At 41.4% G+C, this 16202-nt stretch overlaps 1 protein-coding gene across 4 annotated transcripts in view; it reads right to left on the bottom strand.

The window, feature by feature from the left end:
* Window positions 1–16202, bottom strand: part of GLIS3 (GLIS family zinc finger 3) — a 504978-nt gene that overhangs the window by 48030 nt on the left and 440746 nt on the right. For all 4 annotated transcript variants that reach the window (XM_024996132.2, XM_002689612.6, XM_024996131.2 and 1 more), the window contains one exon: window positions 5145–5313. In XM_024996132.2, coding sequence (XP_024851900.1) covers window positions 5145–5313 — 169 coding nt within the window. The remainder of the gene's footprint in view (window positions 1–5144; window positions 5314–16202) is intronic.

Below are 16202 nucleotides of genomic sequence, written 5' to 3'. Positions count from 1 at the left end.
ACTTTCACTTTTCACTTTTATGCATTGGAGAAGGAAATGGCAACCCACTCCAGTGTTCTTGCCTGGAGAATCCCAGGGACGGGGGAGCCTGGTGGGCTTCCGTCTATGGGGTCACACAGAGTCAGACACAACTGAAGTGACTTAGCAGCAGCAGCAGTACACATAGTAGAAGATTAAAATGAGAGAGAAAAGATTAAGTGTAAAGAGAGAATGTGTATATGTCTATGGAAAAGGTGAGTAGGTGAAGATATCCACGTTCCTGCTTACTCAGGAAGTTCTGGGAAGGGCAATACAGCAAAGCAGGCCTAGTTTGAGCTGTTTAGATGCTACAGATGTAAATATGTGAGAATAGTTAGTATTGAGCATCTAGTATTAAAGACCACAGGAAAGCAAATGGAACCTTAGCAATGGCAAGAGACTCCCGGCAACATGTGTATGCACGAACATTTGTATTAGAACAACTATGTACTGCATAGAAGTATGCAGGTTAGACAAGATGTAGGACCTTCGAGAACTGAGGTCACCACCCTTCAGACCAATGAATCAAGGGGAGTAATCCTTTCTAGAAACTCCTCCAGGCTAGAAACAGGAGTTGGTAATGAATCCTGTTTCTGAGGCCTTCCCCTCACTGGTCCTTTTTGCTTGTTAAACCCTCCTTAGGATCTACCACTGTGAAGAGAAGCATAAGAAACCTGGAGGTTACAAGGAAACTTTAGGTTCCTGCCCTCAGAGAACTAATAATCTAGTTAACAAATAGACATCTGGGAAATGGAAAACAAACAAGATGGATAATAAGCACCCAGTGATTTAACTGGGGAGCTGCAAGAGGCAAGTTGAGTATTAAGCCAAGCTCAAGGCTGATAACATTTAGTCAAGGATGATAAGATATTGAGGGAATATCCTTCTGTCTCTTTAGACAGAGAAAGATCCTGAATTAAGATGAAGAAGTAACCAAACTAAGTCAATGAGCAGGTTGATTTGACAAGAGTTAAAGAACTTTACATAACTGCAAAGATATTACACAGAAAACAATTGCTATTTTTAACCCAATGACATCCAGGAAAGACACAAAAGGTTCCCAATGGTGAATTAGAAAATGCTGTCTATGAAGACCAACCCTGGTTACTCAAAGGCACAGAAAGACTGCACATACATCAAAGTACCTAGAACTGTAGCAATATTACAGCTGATATGAATAGAAAATAGTAAGTCTTCCCAATACTTCATATAGGCTCAAGAAACTGACATTTATTATTTGGTTAAGGTATTTAGGTTATGTTCTCAAAAACAACTGTCCCTAACATTCTTTGATGTTGATTCCTGTACTAGAATGTATTCTCTTCAGGGAAGAGCACGTCCTCTCCTTGCTTTTAGTCTTCTCTGGCTCAGAGGCGGGGCTCATAGGAAGCCCTTTACATGTCACTCCACTCTGGTAAATCCACAAGTCCCCTAAGTCTGGCACTTGTACTACAAAGCACACCATGTTTGTGGCCTTCTTTGGAATGAAGAGAGGCAGCCAACATGCTCTTAGACAAGGTCAGTGACACAAGTCTAGCTGACTTATTCTTGGGACTGGGAGATTTCTCCATCTCAAAAAAAAAAAAAAAAGGTTTCCATCAATGTTTATTTTCTCTAGTCTAACAGACATACTTTGAAACTCAGTAAATTAACATTTCCCAAGACACTGGGCTCCTCTTATGGGAAGCCACTGCCATAAAGCACCACTGGCTCAACCAACATGACATGGTAAAACACCACTTCCCATAATAATTTTAAGTCAACATTAGGTGATGTGGTGTGATTTGGCTTAACTCACTGAAACGATGTATCATTCAGATAATATTTCAAAATAAAAACGGAACCTTGTCAAGTTGAGAAAACTTGCATTTCCTTTATTTTATGGTGGGAAGGATCAAAGGACCTCATGCTAACTGGATAGATGCAGTGGACATTTCCTGACTTATGACAGTGACTCAGCCCATTTTATTAACAAGTTAAAGTTAAATAAATGATGAATCAATGCCCGCAAAGCAGGGGGAAAATGCCAGTTTCCCACTAAAATTCGCAAAGTGTGATAAACTTATTTCCGTTAGGAAAACTGCTGAAGTTTTTACTGGGGGATTTCCCAGGCAAACAGAGGCAAAGATATATAAACCCAAAGCGGAAGGTAAGCACATTTCCTCTTAGTGTTTTTATGCTGAATACTAATGCAAACACAGTGAATAATTCAGGGCTGTTTCAAGTCATCCTCATCTTCAAACCTGATTGGAAGAGATAACCTTCCATGCCCTTGCTCCTTCTAGTTGGGCTGGCAGAGGAATGGGGCACACATTCTGTGGGGAGAGCAGAGCAGCAAGGCAGAGCCACAAAAGTGAAAATATCCACTTTACTCACCCAGCCATACAAAGTACACCACCCTCCTCTGCCTCTCCATTCACTCTTCCATGGCTATTCATATTATCAGTCACTGCAATCATTTGACAACATCCTCTGGCTTCCAAACCTGAACCTTTCAGCTATGTCAAGGTTGCCTATCCTCATGCCATGTAAGAGTCTAGGTGCTTTACCTGCTTTGGTTCATCTAATCCTAATTCCCTGTGAGTTGCACACTAAGGCTCAACAGAGCTAAGGAACACCCCACCACCTATGCGTTACTCTTGCCAAATATGAACAAATCTGTTTAGGAGGAAAAAATCAAATTAGTTCAAATTGTGGAACATTCTGCAAAATAAATATCCTGGGTTCTTCAAAAACTGTTGATGTCATGAAAAAAAAAACAATAATAATAATGATGAAGAAGATGATAATTTTTTTAAAAGCTAGGAGAATTCATTAGAGTAAAGAAGACAGAAAAGAAATGAAAAATATGATCTTTATTAGATCCTGGATCATAAAAAAAAACAACTCTATCTATAAAGAACTTTATTCACACATATGAGGAAATTTGAATATTGATTGCATAGTAGATAATAACACTTTATCAATGTTAAATTTCCTGAGTGTGATAATTACATTGTGATTATGTAGGAGAAATGTACTTCTGAGGAGATCTTTCCTAAGGTAATTAGGGTTAATGTTCATTGATATTCCCAACAATCTCTCAGATTGGTTCTGAAACAACAGGCAAGCAAGCAAGCAAAGGCTCTCTCAAGTCAGAAAGAGAAAGAGAGAGAAGGTGGGAAAATGTTAACAACTGGCGAACATGGGTGCAGAGTATATATGGGTGTTCACTGTGCCATTCTTACAGTTTTTAAATATGTTACCAACATAAAAAAGATGAAATTAAAAAAATTATAAAATAAAAATGAAATGTAAAAGACAAGACTGAAACAAGCTAAGTAGCAGGAGCATCTAAGGAACACATTCAAACAATCAGCAGCTGTGGGAGCTGGAACTTAATCTGGTGTTTAGGTGGCTGTTGTTTTTAACTCCATTAATGGCTACAATCTTTTTCTACATTTATTCTTTTAAAGGCTACGTACAAAAAAGAAAACACACAGATTACGTCCTTCTTCTATTCTTGTAAAAAGTCTTTACAAGCACCAATAAGAAGATGAGGCAAAGAGGAAGAGGCCCCTATGGATGGTTTCTTAGCTTCACTACCTGGTAGGGGATGATTCTCGGCCAGGCAGAATGAAACGGGATGATGAAAAGCCAATGAATAATATCACTTAAAACCCAACTGGAAGGTAAATAAAATCCTAAAATGAATAAGCTCAACTGAATTTACGGAAATATGTCCGATAACTGGCGAGTCTGTGAATTTAATAGATGATTATCATTTGTACTGGTTTGCTGACAGGTTTTGTGGGCGAAGGCTAATCATTTGTTTACACTTAGCCATGAACACAGAAGTGTTAAGAGAAGTCTAACATATCTGATCCATGTTTTAATTGCCTATCAGATACATCCACATGGATGTTTCACAGCCACCTGAAACTCAAAACCCCAAAGTCCATTAATTATCATTCCTTCTTTCCCACCCTTCCCTCTACTCAACATCCTCTTTTCTTCTGTTAATAGCACCATCATCCACCTTGATGTCTTGGGATAAAACTCCAGAATGAATTCTGGTCCTTCTTCTTTACCTCACACATACATTAATAATTAGTGATTCTGTATCCTAATAGCCCTCGAATAAACTCTCCATCTTATTGCTTTACCTTAGTTCAGGTCTTCATATTGTTCACAAAGACTTCTACAATAACCTCCTTCTTATTTTCCCTGCCTCTCCCCTCTGATTCGTCTTAATTACTTTACTATCTTGTCACTTGAATTCCTTCTCTACCAAGGACTCAAAGGATGCTTCTTAAATGAACAGATGTATTAATAAACAGTAGGCATACATTTTTAAAATGTGGCTCAGTGGACTTAACACATTAAAAAACTCCTAGACCAGGCCAACGCCAACAAAACCACAGATTGCTGGTGACATCAAATATTCAAAACTTTATCCTTATTGCCTATTCGACCCATTATTTTGTCCACCTAATGTCTACTACTCCAGGATTGCATAGAGGTGCCCACAAGAACTTTCTCCCCTGTGGATATTTAGGAGTAACCCCTCCATAGGTCAATTCAAGCCAGATGAGAAGTGGAGAGAATGGAAGGAGTGGCATACTGTCATACCACAAGGCAGTACAAATGTCAAGATTTAAAAATTTTCTTTCAGAAACTCTTTACGAGGGTGGTAGCAACACAAAGTATTCAGTGAGCAGCCCCTTTCTGGCAGTGCATTTAAAATCCTGTGCCCTTTTATGCTGTGCTGTTAAAATAACACTACTGAACTATAGTTCTGAAGGCACCATCTTACATCTGGAAAGCATTTCAACCTATAGGGACATTACCTTAAAACTGAGTCCCTGAAACAAACTAAGGAAAGATGAGAAAATTCTGATCTGTTTGGTCAGTATCAGACACTTCAGTTGATTATTACCAGTATCTTCATTTTTTTCCCCCATGGAAAATTAAACAGATAATGAGGTATTTGATTCACGTGCTCTGTGTATGTACTTTTAAAATGTCACCTTTGTGTAATTCAACCCACCAATGGATTATTAATAAAATGCAACTGTCAAAGCTCTTCTCGGTGGAGAGAGGTTTAGCGGCGCCACCTATTAGAAGAGAGAGACAGATGGCCTTACCTCTCAGCTCCGGCGTCCACAGCTGCGAGTGGAGGTAACTGGGAGGAGGGGTTGTGGGGGCTCCCCTGTACAGTATGTCCCGGAGAAGGGTGACTGACAGGATGTGGGGGTGGCACGGCCCCAGCAGCTGTTCCACTTCGGCTTGAGTGATTGCTGGAGAAAATGGAAGCTGAAATCAAGGGAGAACAAGCATCAGGCTGCACCCCAAATGAAGTGCATGTTTTTTAAATACTGAAGGCTGACAGCAAGCATATTTTAGGGGCTTGTTTGTTTTCCTCTCGGTGGTTTTAAGGGAACAGTTCTCCCCTTACTGGATATACACAGCTTCTGTTTTCATGGTGGAACAGGTTCCTGGCTAACGCGCCTTTACTGCTGCTTGAGCAGTTCATGTCCGCTCGCTCCAGGCTGACGTTCATGGTTTCTCGTAAGAGCTGCCCTGCCCGGCAAGGGCCCTGTCTGGACACTGTGTAATTAGTCCATCTTGTAATGGTTGTACCTGGGCGAAGGTCTCTGTATTTGCACTTTTCAGTCACAGGGGATGAGAATCAGGTAACACAGTATTCGGTCTGCTGACCCGGAAGGACACAACATAGGCTTCCCCCCTTTTCTTGGCGCCGCAGTGAGGCGCTGTGGGTCACTCCCAGCATCCCTGTCACTGCTAAATCAATGTAATTGAGAACAGAGCTTCCCCTGATCCTAGTACCACTGCAGGACCCTACATTCTTTTAACTTGAGAGTCTCTCCGACCCTGGGCATTTCCCAATGGTGTGATGAATAAATGTACCCAGTCTTTATCAAAAATGAGTCCTCTCCCAAAACCACAAAGTATGGAAAAGGGGCCTCTGGGATCTTCTCCCGCTGTTGTCTGTTATGACACAGAGAGTCAGTTACAGCCTCATTCTCGAGGGCAGTCTACCCTTTGAGAACTGTAAATGACCTCAAACTTAAATATGTACCTATTTAGATCAGCTAATTGGTACGGTATCACAGAAGAAACTGGGGCCTGTCACTTTCAGAGTCTATCACTATCAGAGGGGCTCTCTCCATGTTCGGACCTACTCAGCAGATATCTCATTATGCTGCAATAATAGCAGCATCATTATGCTGACTCTTTAACTGCCTTCTCTATACAAAGCTCTGCAGAGCTTTATACCCATCTCTGCTCTTTTTGAACTTACTCTACTGATATCAAAGAATAAATGGATTTCAAAAAATTTGAAAAATCAGGTTCAGGATTCAGAAAAAGAAGCCACATAATCAAAGAGATTTGAAGGTTTAGAAGTTCAGGAGCTGTATTTTTAGACCAGTACACTTTTCTCCTACCTCTCCAGGATAGAATTAATACCCCAGATGACCCAGCCCCCCAAAGCGTAATCCAATGGAATAAAAGTTCAAGTACTTAAAGGAACATGTGAAGAAGCAGAATTATCATCTTCCCGCTCAAAAAGCTACTGACAGGAGTGTGATCTGATTTGAAGGTTTTATTTTTGGTAAGTCAGCATTGTGTCAGGCTGACTTCTGCCCTCAGACGCCTGCATCCTCCACTGTCTTCCAGGTCTTGAAGAGGTGGTGAGACTAGAAAATGTTTACCGGCTCTAAAGGGCAATGCAGAGCTTCTGCACGTCAGCCTCCAGAAGAGCCGCACATTTGCAAACTCGCTAGTCACCTTATGAATCACTACCTCATTTATGCTCAGCTCGCTCAGGCAACCACATTCTGCTTGTATTCCAAATAATAATTTTACCCACGGGAGAAGGCTGTTTGGATTGACTGTGGCAATAGTTTCAATACGGGGTTTGTCAGCATGAAGCTTGGTGTTTTATATACTATTCCAAAAACTAATGGAATAATAAGAGGTCACAGAGACACTGCAAAAACACAGCTAATTTTTTTGTGCCTTAATGTGGAAACGTGAATTCTCTTATTTATTTTGTTGTACCTGCTGAATGCATCCATCACGTATTATCCCCTGGAGGTGTTTTTGTGTGTGTGTGTGTTTATCACAGGCAAGTGCTGCCTTGCTGTTTACAACCCATGAGTAACAGAGAAATCTGGTATGCACACTCCATGCTCTGCTCTGTGTTTCGATAGAAAATGTGCTACTCCCCAAAGGTCTACATTAGTGATATTAACTTTGTTTTTGCATTAGCTGCAATGAAAGAGGCTGTGAAATTTGGTATTGTGTGTAGCCTGCCACACACTGAAAGTCAGGCCTGATTAAGGTCCTCTCCTTCAGCCCACTTAATAACCAGGCCCAGTCATCCATCAATCATGCATCCATCCACCCATTCTCCAACCATTACTTTTTTTAATTCAATATTTATTTGGTATCTACTACATGCTAGCCACTCTACTATATGTGGGTTCCTATCCTTGAGGAGGTTGCAGTTGAATAAGGGGTACAGATCTCTATAAATCATTATACCAAAATACTGAGACTTACTAGGATACAGCATCAAATAGTGTCCAAGTCTATAACATACTATCTCATTTGTGGCCTCCAAATGTGCCCTAATCTCTGGCCAAATCAGACAACTGACCACACCTCAAATATGTCATAGCAATGTATGCTACTGTGCTTTTTGCCTGTCATATCCTCTACCTTTCTGTACTTATTTCAGTATTTTTGCTGTGTGCATACAGTTACTTGTGTTCTTCTCATTTATCTCTCAGCAGCCAATTATTCCACAAGTATTTATGGGGTACCTACCATGTGACAAACACTGAGCCAGGTTTTGGGATAGACTAGGGAACCAGATACTCTTGGTGCCTACTGTCTCCAATGCATCATTCATGTTTATTTAGTAAATGAAAATGAACACAATCTAAATGCCATTGGAGACCATCCTGGGTTCCATGAACAGGACAAGGACAGAAAGGAACATTCATCCACCAACTCCTGTCCCCCATTGGTAAAGGGTATTACTTCTCTCACACTTCCAAGTAGGTACATGTACCACAGTGGTTAAAAGTTCTCACAGATGCCCAACATCTGGGCATCAGGGAAGCCTGAGGACAGAAAACTAGTGCATTTGAGGGGAGGTGCTGCCAAGTTATGCTTGGTTGCCATAGCAATGGCCATAGGTAGGGACAGGTAGTGAAGGGGATGTGAGATGGAACATAAGAGGTGTATGGTTTAGGTTTGAAGGCTCAGAAACTTGCCCTCCAGCTGTGCTGAGGTCACGTGTTGACTGATCAACAGTTAAAACATACATCTACAGCTCTTCCATTCACTGCTATAGCCAGTGACTGGCACTGAAACAGGCAGAGACCCTTTGACTGGGGACCCCATAAGAATAAGGAAGGGAGGCTTTAGGGTTCAATTTGAAGCATATTAAAGAAAGTGTATGGGTTTCCCTGGTGGCTCAGCTGGTAAAGAAAGTGTATGGAGCAGTTTCTTAGGTAGGGTATAAGAAATTACCTGTCAGCAAAAGGAAACCTGTGATTTGCCTTTATATTCTAACAGATAGAATGAGAAGTATAAAACAAATTCTATTCTGCTTAGATAATTTTGTAGAAGCTTATAATTCAGTGTTGACACAGAGTGCTTTGCAAGCAGAGTCCAAGGCAACGTTTGGGGATACTGCCTGAGACAAAAATAATGACCAGAGACTTGGAGGAATTAACTATAGAATTGTGGCTCAGATCAGTTCAGTTCAGTTCAGTTCAGTCACTCAGTCGTGTCCAACTCTCTGCGACCACATGAACTGCAGCATGCCAGGCCTCCCTGTCCATCACCAACTCCTGGAGTCCACCCAAACCCATGTCCATTGAGTCGGTGATGCCACCCAACCATCTCATCCACAACCACGTTGTCCCCTTCTCCTCCTGCCCTCAATCTTTCCCAGCATCAGGGTCTTTTCAAATGAGTCAGCTCTTTGCATCAGGTGGCCAAAGTACTAGAGTTGCAGCTTCAACATCATTCCTTCCAATGAACACCAAGGGCTGATCTCCTTTAGGATGGAATGGTTGGATCTCCTTGCAGTCCAGGGGACTCTCAAGAGTCTTCTCCAACACCACAGTTCAAAAGCATCAATTCTGTGGCACTCAGCTTTCTTTATAGTCCAACTCTCACATCCATACATGACCACTGGAAAAACCAGAGCCTTGACTAGACAGACCTTTGTTGACAAGGTAATGTCTCTCTCTGCTTTTTAATATGCTGTCTAGGTTGCTCATAACTTTCCTTCCAAGGAGTAAATGTCTTTTAATTTCTTGGCTGCAGTCACTAGCTGCAATGATTTTGAAGCCCAAAAAGATAAAGTCAGCCACTGTTTTCCACTGTTTCCCCATCTATTTGCCATGAAATGATGGGACCGGATGCCATGATGTTAGTTTTCTGAATGTTGAGTTTTAAGCCAACTTTTTCACTCTCTTCTTTCACTTTCATCAAGAGGCTCTTTAGTTTTTCTTCACTTTCTGCCAGAGGGGTGGTATCATCTGCATATCTGAGGTTATTGATATTTCTCCCGGCAATCTTGATTCCAGCTTGTGCTTCCTCCAGCCCAGTGTTTCTCATGATGTACTCTGCATATAAGTTAAATAAGCAGGGTGACCATATACAGCCTTGACGTACTCCTTTTCCTATTTGGAACCAGTCTGTTGTTCCATGTCCAATTCTAACTCTTGCTTCCTGAGCTGTATATAGGTTCTTCAAGAGGCAGGTCAGGTGGTCTGGTATTCCCATCTCTTTCAGAATTTTCCACAGTTTATTGTGATCCACACAGTAAAAGAATTTGGCATAGTCAATAAAGCAGAAATAGGTGTTTTTCTAGAACTCTCTTGCTTTTTCGATGATCCAACGGATGTTGGCAATTTGATCTCTGATTCCTCTGCCTTTTCTAAAACCAGCTTGAACATCTGGAAGTTCACGGTTCACGTACTGCTGAAGCCTGGTTTGGAGAATTTTGAGCATTATTTTACTAGCATGTGAGATGAGTACAATTGTATGGTAGTTTGAGCATTCTTTGGCATTGCCTTTCTTTGGGATTGGAATGAAAACTGACCTTTTCCAGTCCTGTGGCCACTGCTGAGTTTTCCAAATTTGCTGGCATACTGAATGCAGCACTTTTACAGCTTCATCTTTCAGGATTTGAAATAGCTCAACTGGAATTCCATCAATTCCACTAGCTTTGTTCATAGTGATGCTTCCAAAGGCCCACTTGACTTCACATTCCAGGATGTCTGGCTCTAGGTGAGTGTGAGTGATTCACACCATCATGATTATCTGGGTTGTGAAGATCTTTTTTGTATAGTTCTTCTGTGTATTCTTGCCACCTCTTCTTAATATTTTCTGCTTCTCTTAGGTCCATACCATTTCTGTCCTTTATTGAGCTTGTCTTTGCATGAAATGTTCCCTTGGTATCTCTACTTTTCTTGAAGAGATCTCTAGTCTTTCCCATTCTATTATTTTCCTCTATTTCTTTGCATTGATCACTAAGGAAGGCTCTTATCTCTCCTTGCTATTCTTTGGAACTCTGCATTCAAATGGGTATATCTTTCCTTTTTTCTTTTGCTTTTTGCTTCCATTCTTTTCACAGCTATTTTTAAGGCCTCCTCAGACAGCCATTTTGCTTTTTTGCATTTCTTTTTCTTGGGGATGGTCTTGATTCCTGTCTCTTGTACAATGTCACGAACCTCCATCCATAGTTCATCAGGCACTCTGTCTATCTGATCTAGTCCCTTAAATCTATTTCTCACTTCTACTCTATAGTCATAATGGGTTTGATCTAGGTCATACCTGAATGGTTTAGTGGTTTTCCTCACTTTCTTCAATTTAAGTCTGAATTTGGCAATATGGAGTTCATGATCTAAGCCACAGTTAGCTCCCGGTCTTGTTTTTGCTGACTGTATAGAGCTTCTCCATCTTTGGCTGCAAAGAATATAATCAGTCTGATTTCGGTGTTGACCATCTGGTGATGTCCATGTGTAGATTCTTCTCTTGTGTTGTTGGAAGAGGGTGTTTTCTATGACCAGTGCATACTCTTGGCATACTCTCAGTTCTGCCAAGAGTATGCACTCTATTAGCCTTTGCCCTGCTTCATTCTGTACTCCAAGGCCCAATTTGCCTGTTACTCCAGGTGTTTCTTGACTTCCTACTTTTGCATTCCAGTCCCTTATAATGAAAAGGACATCTTTTTTGGGTGTTAGTTCTAGAAGGTCTTGTAGGTCTTCATAGAACCATTCAACTTCAGCTCCTCAATGTTACTGGTCAGGGCATAGACTTGGATTACTGTGATATTGAATGGTTTGCCTTGGAAATGAACAGAGACCATTCTGTCATTTTTGAGATTGCATCCAAGTACTGCATTTTGGACTCTTGTTGACTATGATGGCTACTCAATCATAGCAGTTCATGGTTCAGATCATGAACTCCTTATTGCAAAATTCAGAAAGTAGGGAAAACCAGTAGACCATTCATGTATGACCTAAATCAAATCCCTTAGGATTATACAGTGGAAGTGACAAATGGATTCAAGGGATTAGATCTGATGGAGTTCCTAAAGAACTATGGATGCAGGTTTGTAACATTATATAGGAGGCAGTGATCAAAACCACCCTCGAGAAGAAATGCAAAAAGGCAAAATGGTTCTCTGAGGTGGCCTTACAAATACCCAAGGAAAGAAGAAAAGTGAAAGGCAAAGGAGAAAAGGAAAGATAAACCCATTTGAATGCAGAGTTCTAAAGAATAGCAAGGAGAGATAAAGTAGCCTTCCTAAGTGAACAATGAAAAGAAATAGAGGAAAACAATAGAATGTGAAAGACTAGAGATTTAAGAAAATTAGAGCTACCAAGGGAATATTTCATGCAAAGACAGGCACAATAAAGGACAGAAACAGTATGGACCTAACAGAAGCAGAAGATACTAAGAAGAGGTGGCAAGAATATACAAAAGAACTCAAGGAATACAAAAAAGATCTTAACGGCCCAAATAACCATGATAGTATGATCACTCACCTAGAGTCAGACATCCTGGAGTGCAAAGTCAAGTGGGCCTTAGGAAGCATCACTACAAACAAAGCTAGTGGAGGTGATGGAATTCCATTTGAGCTATTTCAAGTCCTAAAAGACAACACTGTGAAAGTGCTGCATTCAATATGCCAGCAAAATTGGAAAACTCAGCAGTGGCCACAGGACTGGAAAAGATCAGTTCTCATTCCAATCTCAAAGAAAGACAATGCCAAAGAGTGTCTAAACTACTACTGCACAATTGCACTCATCTTACACGCTAGCAAAGTAATGTTCAAAATTCTCCAAGCCAGGCTTCAATAGTACATGAACCTAAAACTTCCAGATGTTCAAGCTGGATTTAGAAAAGGCAGAGGAACCAGAGATCAAATTGCCAACATCTGTTGGATCATAGAAAAAGCAAGAGAATTCCAGAAAAACATTTACTTCTGCTTCATTGGCTACGCTAAAGCCTTAGACTGTGTGGATCACTACAAACTGTGGAAAATTCGTAAGGAGATGGGAATACCAGAACACCTTACCTGCCTCTTGAGAAACCTTTCTGCAGGTCAAGAAGAAATAGTTAGAACCAGACATGGAACAACAGACTGGTTCCAAATTGGGAAAGGATTACGTCAAGGCTGTATATTGTCATCTTGCTTATCTAACTTATATGCAGAGTACATCATGCAAAATGCCAGGCTGGATGAAGCACAACTGGAATCAAGATTTCCAGGAGAAATATCAATAACCTCAGATATGCAGATGACACCACCCTTATGGCAGAAAGCGAAGAGGAACTAGTGTGCTTATTGATGAAAGTGAAAGAGGAGAGTGAAAAAGCTGGCTTAAAACTCAACATTCAGAAAACTAAGATCATAGCATCCAGTCCCATCATTTCATGGCAAACAGATGGGGAAACAATGGAAACAGTGACAGATGTCCTTTTCTTGGGCTCCAAAATCACTGCAGATGGTGACTGCAGCCATGAAATTAAAAGATGCTTGCTCCTTGGAAGAAAAGCTATGACAAACTTAGGCAGCATATTAAAAAGCAAAGACATTACTTTGCCAACAATCGTCCATCTAGTCAAAGCTAGGGTTTTTCCAGTAGTCGTGTATGGATGTGAGAGGTGGACCATAAAGAAGGCTGGGTGCCAAAGAATTGATGTTTTTGAACTGTGGTGTTGGACTGCAAGGAGATCAAACCTCAGTCCTAAAGGAAATCAGTCCTGAATATTCACTGGAAGGACTTATGCTGAAGCTGGAACTCCAATGATTTGGCCACCTGATGCAATGAACTGACTCATTTGAAAAGACCCTGATGCTGGGAAAGATGGCATGCAGGAGGAGAAGGGGACGACAGGATGAGATGGTTGGATGGCATCACTGACTTGATGGACATGAATTTGAGCAAGCTCTGGGAGTTGGTGATGGACAGGGAAGCCTGGCAAGCTGCAGTCTATGGGGTAGAAAAGAGTAGGATGTAACTGAGCGACTGAACTGAACTATAGAGCATGGCTTTGCAATGTTCATCTAAATCCCAACTCACATACCTTAATATAAAATGGACACAACTTTGGGATCAGGTAGTGATGGCTTCAGTAGGATTGCTCTTGAACTCTTTCAAAGATCCACATTTCTCAGATACTTCCACTATAGCATAGGAAATGCATCCTACAGAGACTTCTAGGAATTTCCAGCTATCAAAGTCATTCACCCAGGATTCTATCTCACTGTGGTGTAAGAATTTTATTTTATTCATTCAAACACAACTTTCTAGCCCCTACTATGGACTTCCCTGATAACTCAGTTGGTAAAGAATCTGCCTGCAATACAGGAGACCCCGGTTCGATTCCTGGGTCGGGAAGATTCCCTGAAGAAGGGAATGGCTACCCACTCCAGTGCTCTTGAGCTTCTCTTGTGGCTCTGCTGGTAAATAATCTGCCTGCAATGCGGGAGACCTGGGTCGTGGGTTGGGAAGATCCCCTGGAGAAGGGAAAGGCTACCCACTCCAGTATTCTGGCCTGGAGAATTCCATGGACAGTCCATGGGGTTGCAGAGAGTCGGACATGACTGAGCAACTTTCACTTCACTATGGACCAGGCAAGTGCTGATCTCTTAATGTCTCAAATACCTGAGAACTTCACATAGACCAGCCCACTACAACAAATACAGACAAATGCTTGAGCTTTGCCAAGTGATTTTTTTTTAACCTAGGGAAGATAATCTCTATGTTAGAGTGCAAGGGTAAGGTCATTTGCAAAAGGAAAAATTTCCTTCCATAGACACTCAGAATGATTTTCCAAACTCTACTAATGGGGCATACAATGAGGCCTATCAATCAAAGCCTAAGGAAGAGAACTGAACCCTCCAGCATCCAGGGCAATATTAACAAAACTGTTGTGATCAAATAAACCAGCACACACAGGCTACCTACAGGGGCATCACCTCAGGGGTCAGTGTTGATTTCAGGGCTGGAAGAGGGCTTTTAGGTGAGCCCCTAGACCGTGCTGATGACTGGCAGCTGGAACAACTGATTAGGCATGGCAGAGCAACATATTGGAAATTCTTATTGCTTTTGTGATTAAGAGATGGTGGACTCCCCAAGGAAATAAAAGCTTGGTCTTGAGATGAATCTGTGAGCCCTTCTTCCAGCAAAGGACCAGCAGCTGGCCTCCCTGCTGCTTTAGGCTTTCTTTCTCTCTGGGGCTTAGCTCACCAAAGTCCCTCATCCCGTTTCCTTATAGAGGTAGGTGGAGGTGACTCAGTTGGGCTTTTTAATTTTGACAAAGCAGCATGTGTTGATCTATGTGGTCCCCAGATGTCATCTCACCAGCTACTAGGACCATGGCATTCTAGGCTTGAGTCTTTAACAGGCTCAGTTTAGTTTGGGTTAATGGGCAGCTCTCTCTCTATACCCAAATGAAAACAATTAATCTTTATGTCTAATGGGCATGGACAGGACACCCCTGGGAATTCTTCAGTTGTCATGTATTCACTGTGTGACTGGAGGGAGGCATTGAAATGAAATGAAATGAAATCCACTTGTCTCGGGACCATCGGCAGAGCCAGGGAAACTTCCATAGGCATTGTTTGGTGGCTAGGTTTTCATCATTTTAGAAGGCAGGGAAGAAGATCTCCCTTGTCAGGCTTAGGTGTTAAAATAGTCAATTGGAGGGCATATTCCTGTTCAAAACTGTATGAGCAACTAGAATCCTGCTTTTCAAGCTTTAATTTGCAAACCAATGACCAGGGGAAAATATTGATTTGGATTCACTAGGTCTTGGAGGCAATGAGTGCTGAGATTCTGAATTTCTATTAAGTTCCCAAAGTCCCAGGCAATGCTGAGGCTGCTGGTAAGCAGACTGCACTTTGAGCAGTTGGTGTGGGACCATAGCTCTGCTGTATTTCATCTTCTTGTCTGCCTCACACCCCGGTTTCAATAGTTAACATCTATTCGGTACTTGCAAACTTTTCTCCAGTTTCTCCTGATTAGATTACCTGGCACAGGTCATGTGGCTCATAAGTAGTGGACCTGGAATTCAAACCTAGGAAACTTGATTTCAGAACACATGCCTGTAACCATCATACTATATTGCCTCTCAAATGCAGGATGAATGCAAAAAAAAAAATCCCTAAAGAAAGGCATAAGAGTGTTGATACTGTATCAGAATTCCTGCACACTCCATTTGTAAAGGCTGTGTGAAATCCCTAGGCACTCTTTCCCCACCACACACAATGCACATGCATAGTTTTAACCACCAAAATGCTGATTATGGGTCAAAAAGTATATTCCCATTTTTGTTTCTACCTACCCTAAAAGCACTTAAAGAGACCTCAACGTAGCTGAGAGAAAATTTCTAGCTCTGAAAATTAACTCAGGCAAGAAATTAACTGAATTATTTGGTTTGGAAAACAAACAGCTGGTAGGAGATGTGCTTTTTTCTGAAATAAAGATTTCCGATGCTTGTCAGGAGCATGTCAATCCACTGATGGGGAATGAAATAAGGCAGGGAGGGGTTGTTCATGAACTATCAGATGTATGCACCTGTTACCACAAGCAAGCGTGATGTTTTCTGTTGTGGGCTGTAAGGCCACTGTCTCCGTC

This window comes from Bos taurus, chromosome 8 (genome assembly GCF_002263795.3).
Source record: "Bos taurus isolate L1 Dominette 01449 registration number 42190680 breed Hereford chromosome 8, ARS-UCD2.0, whole genome shotgun sequence".
Classification (NCBI taxonomy): domain Eukaryota; kingdom Metazoa; phylum Chordata; class Mammalia; order Artiodactyla; family Bovidae; genus Bos; species Bos taurus.
This window is presented reverse-complemented; position numbering and strand designations above follow the sequence as displayed.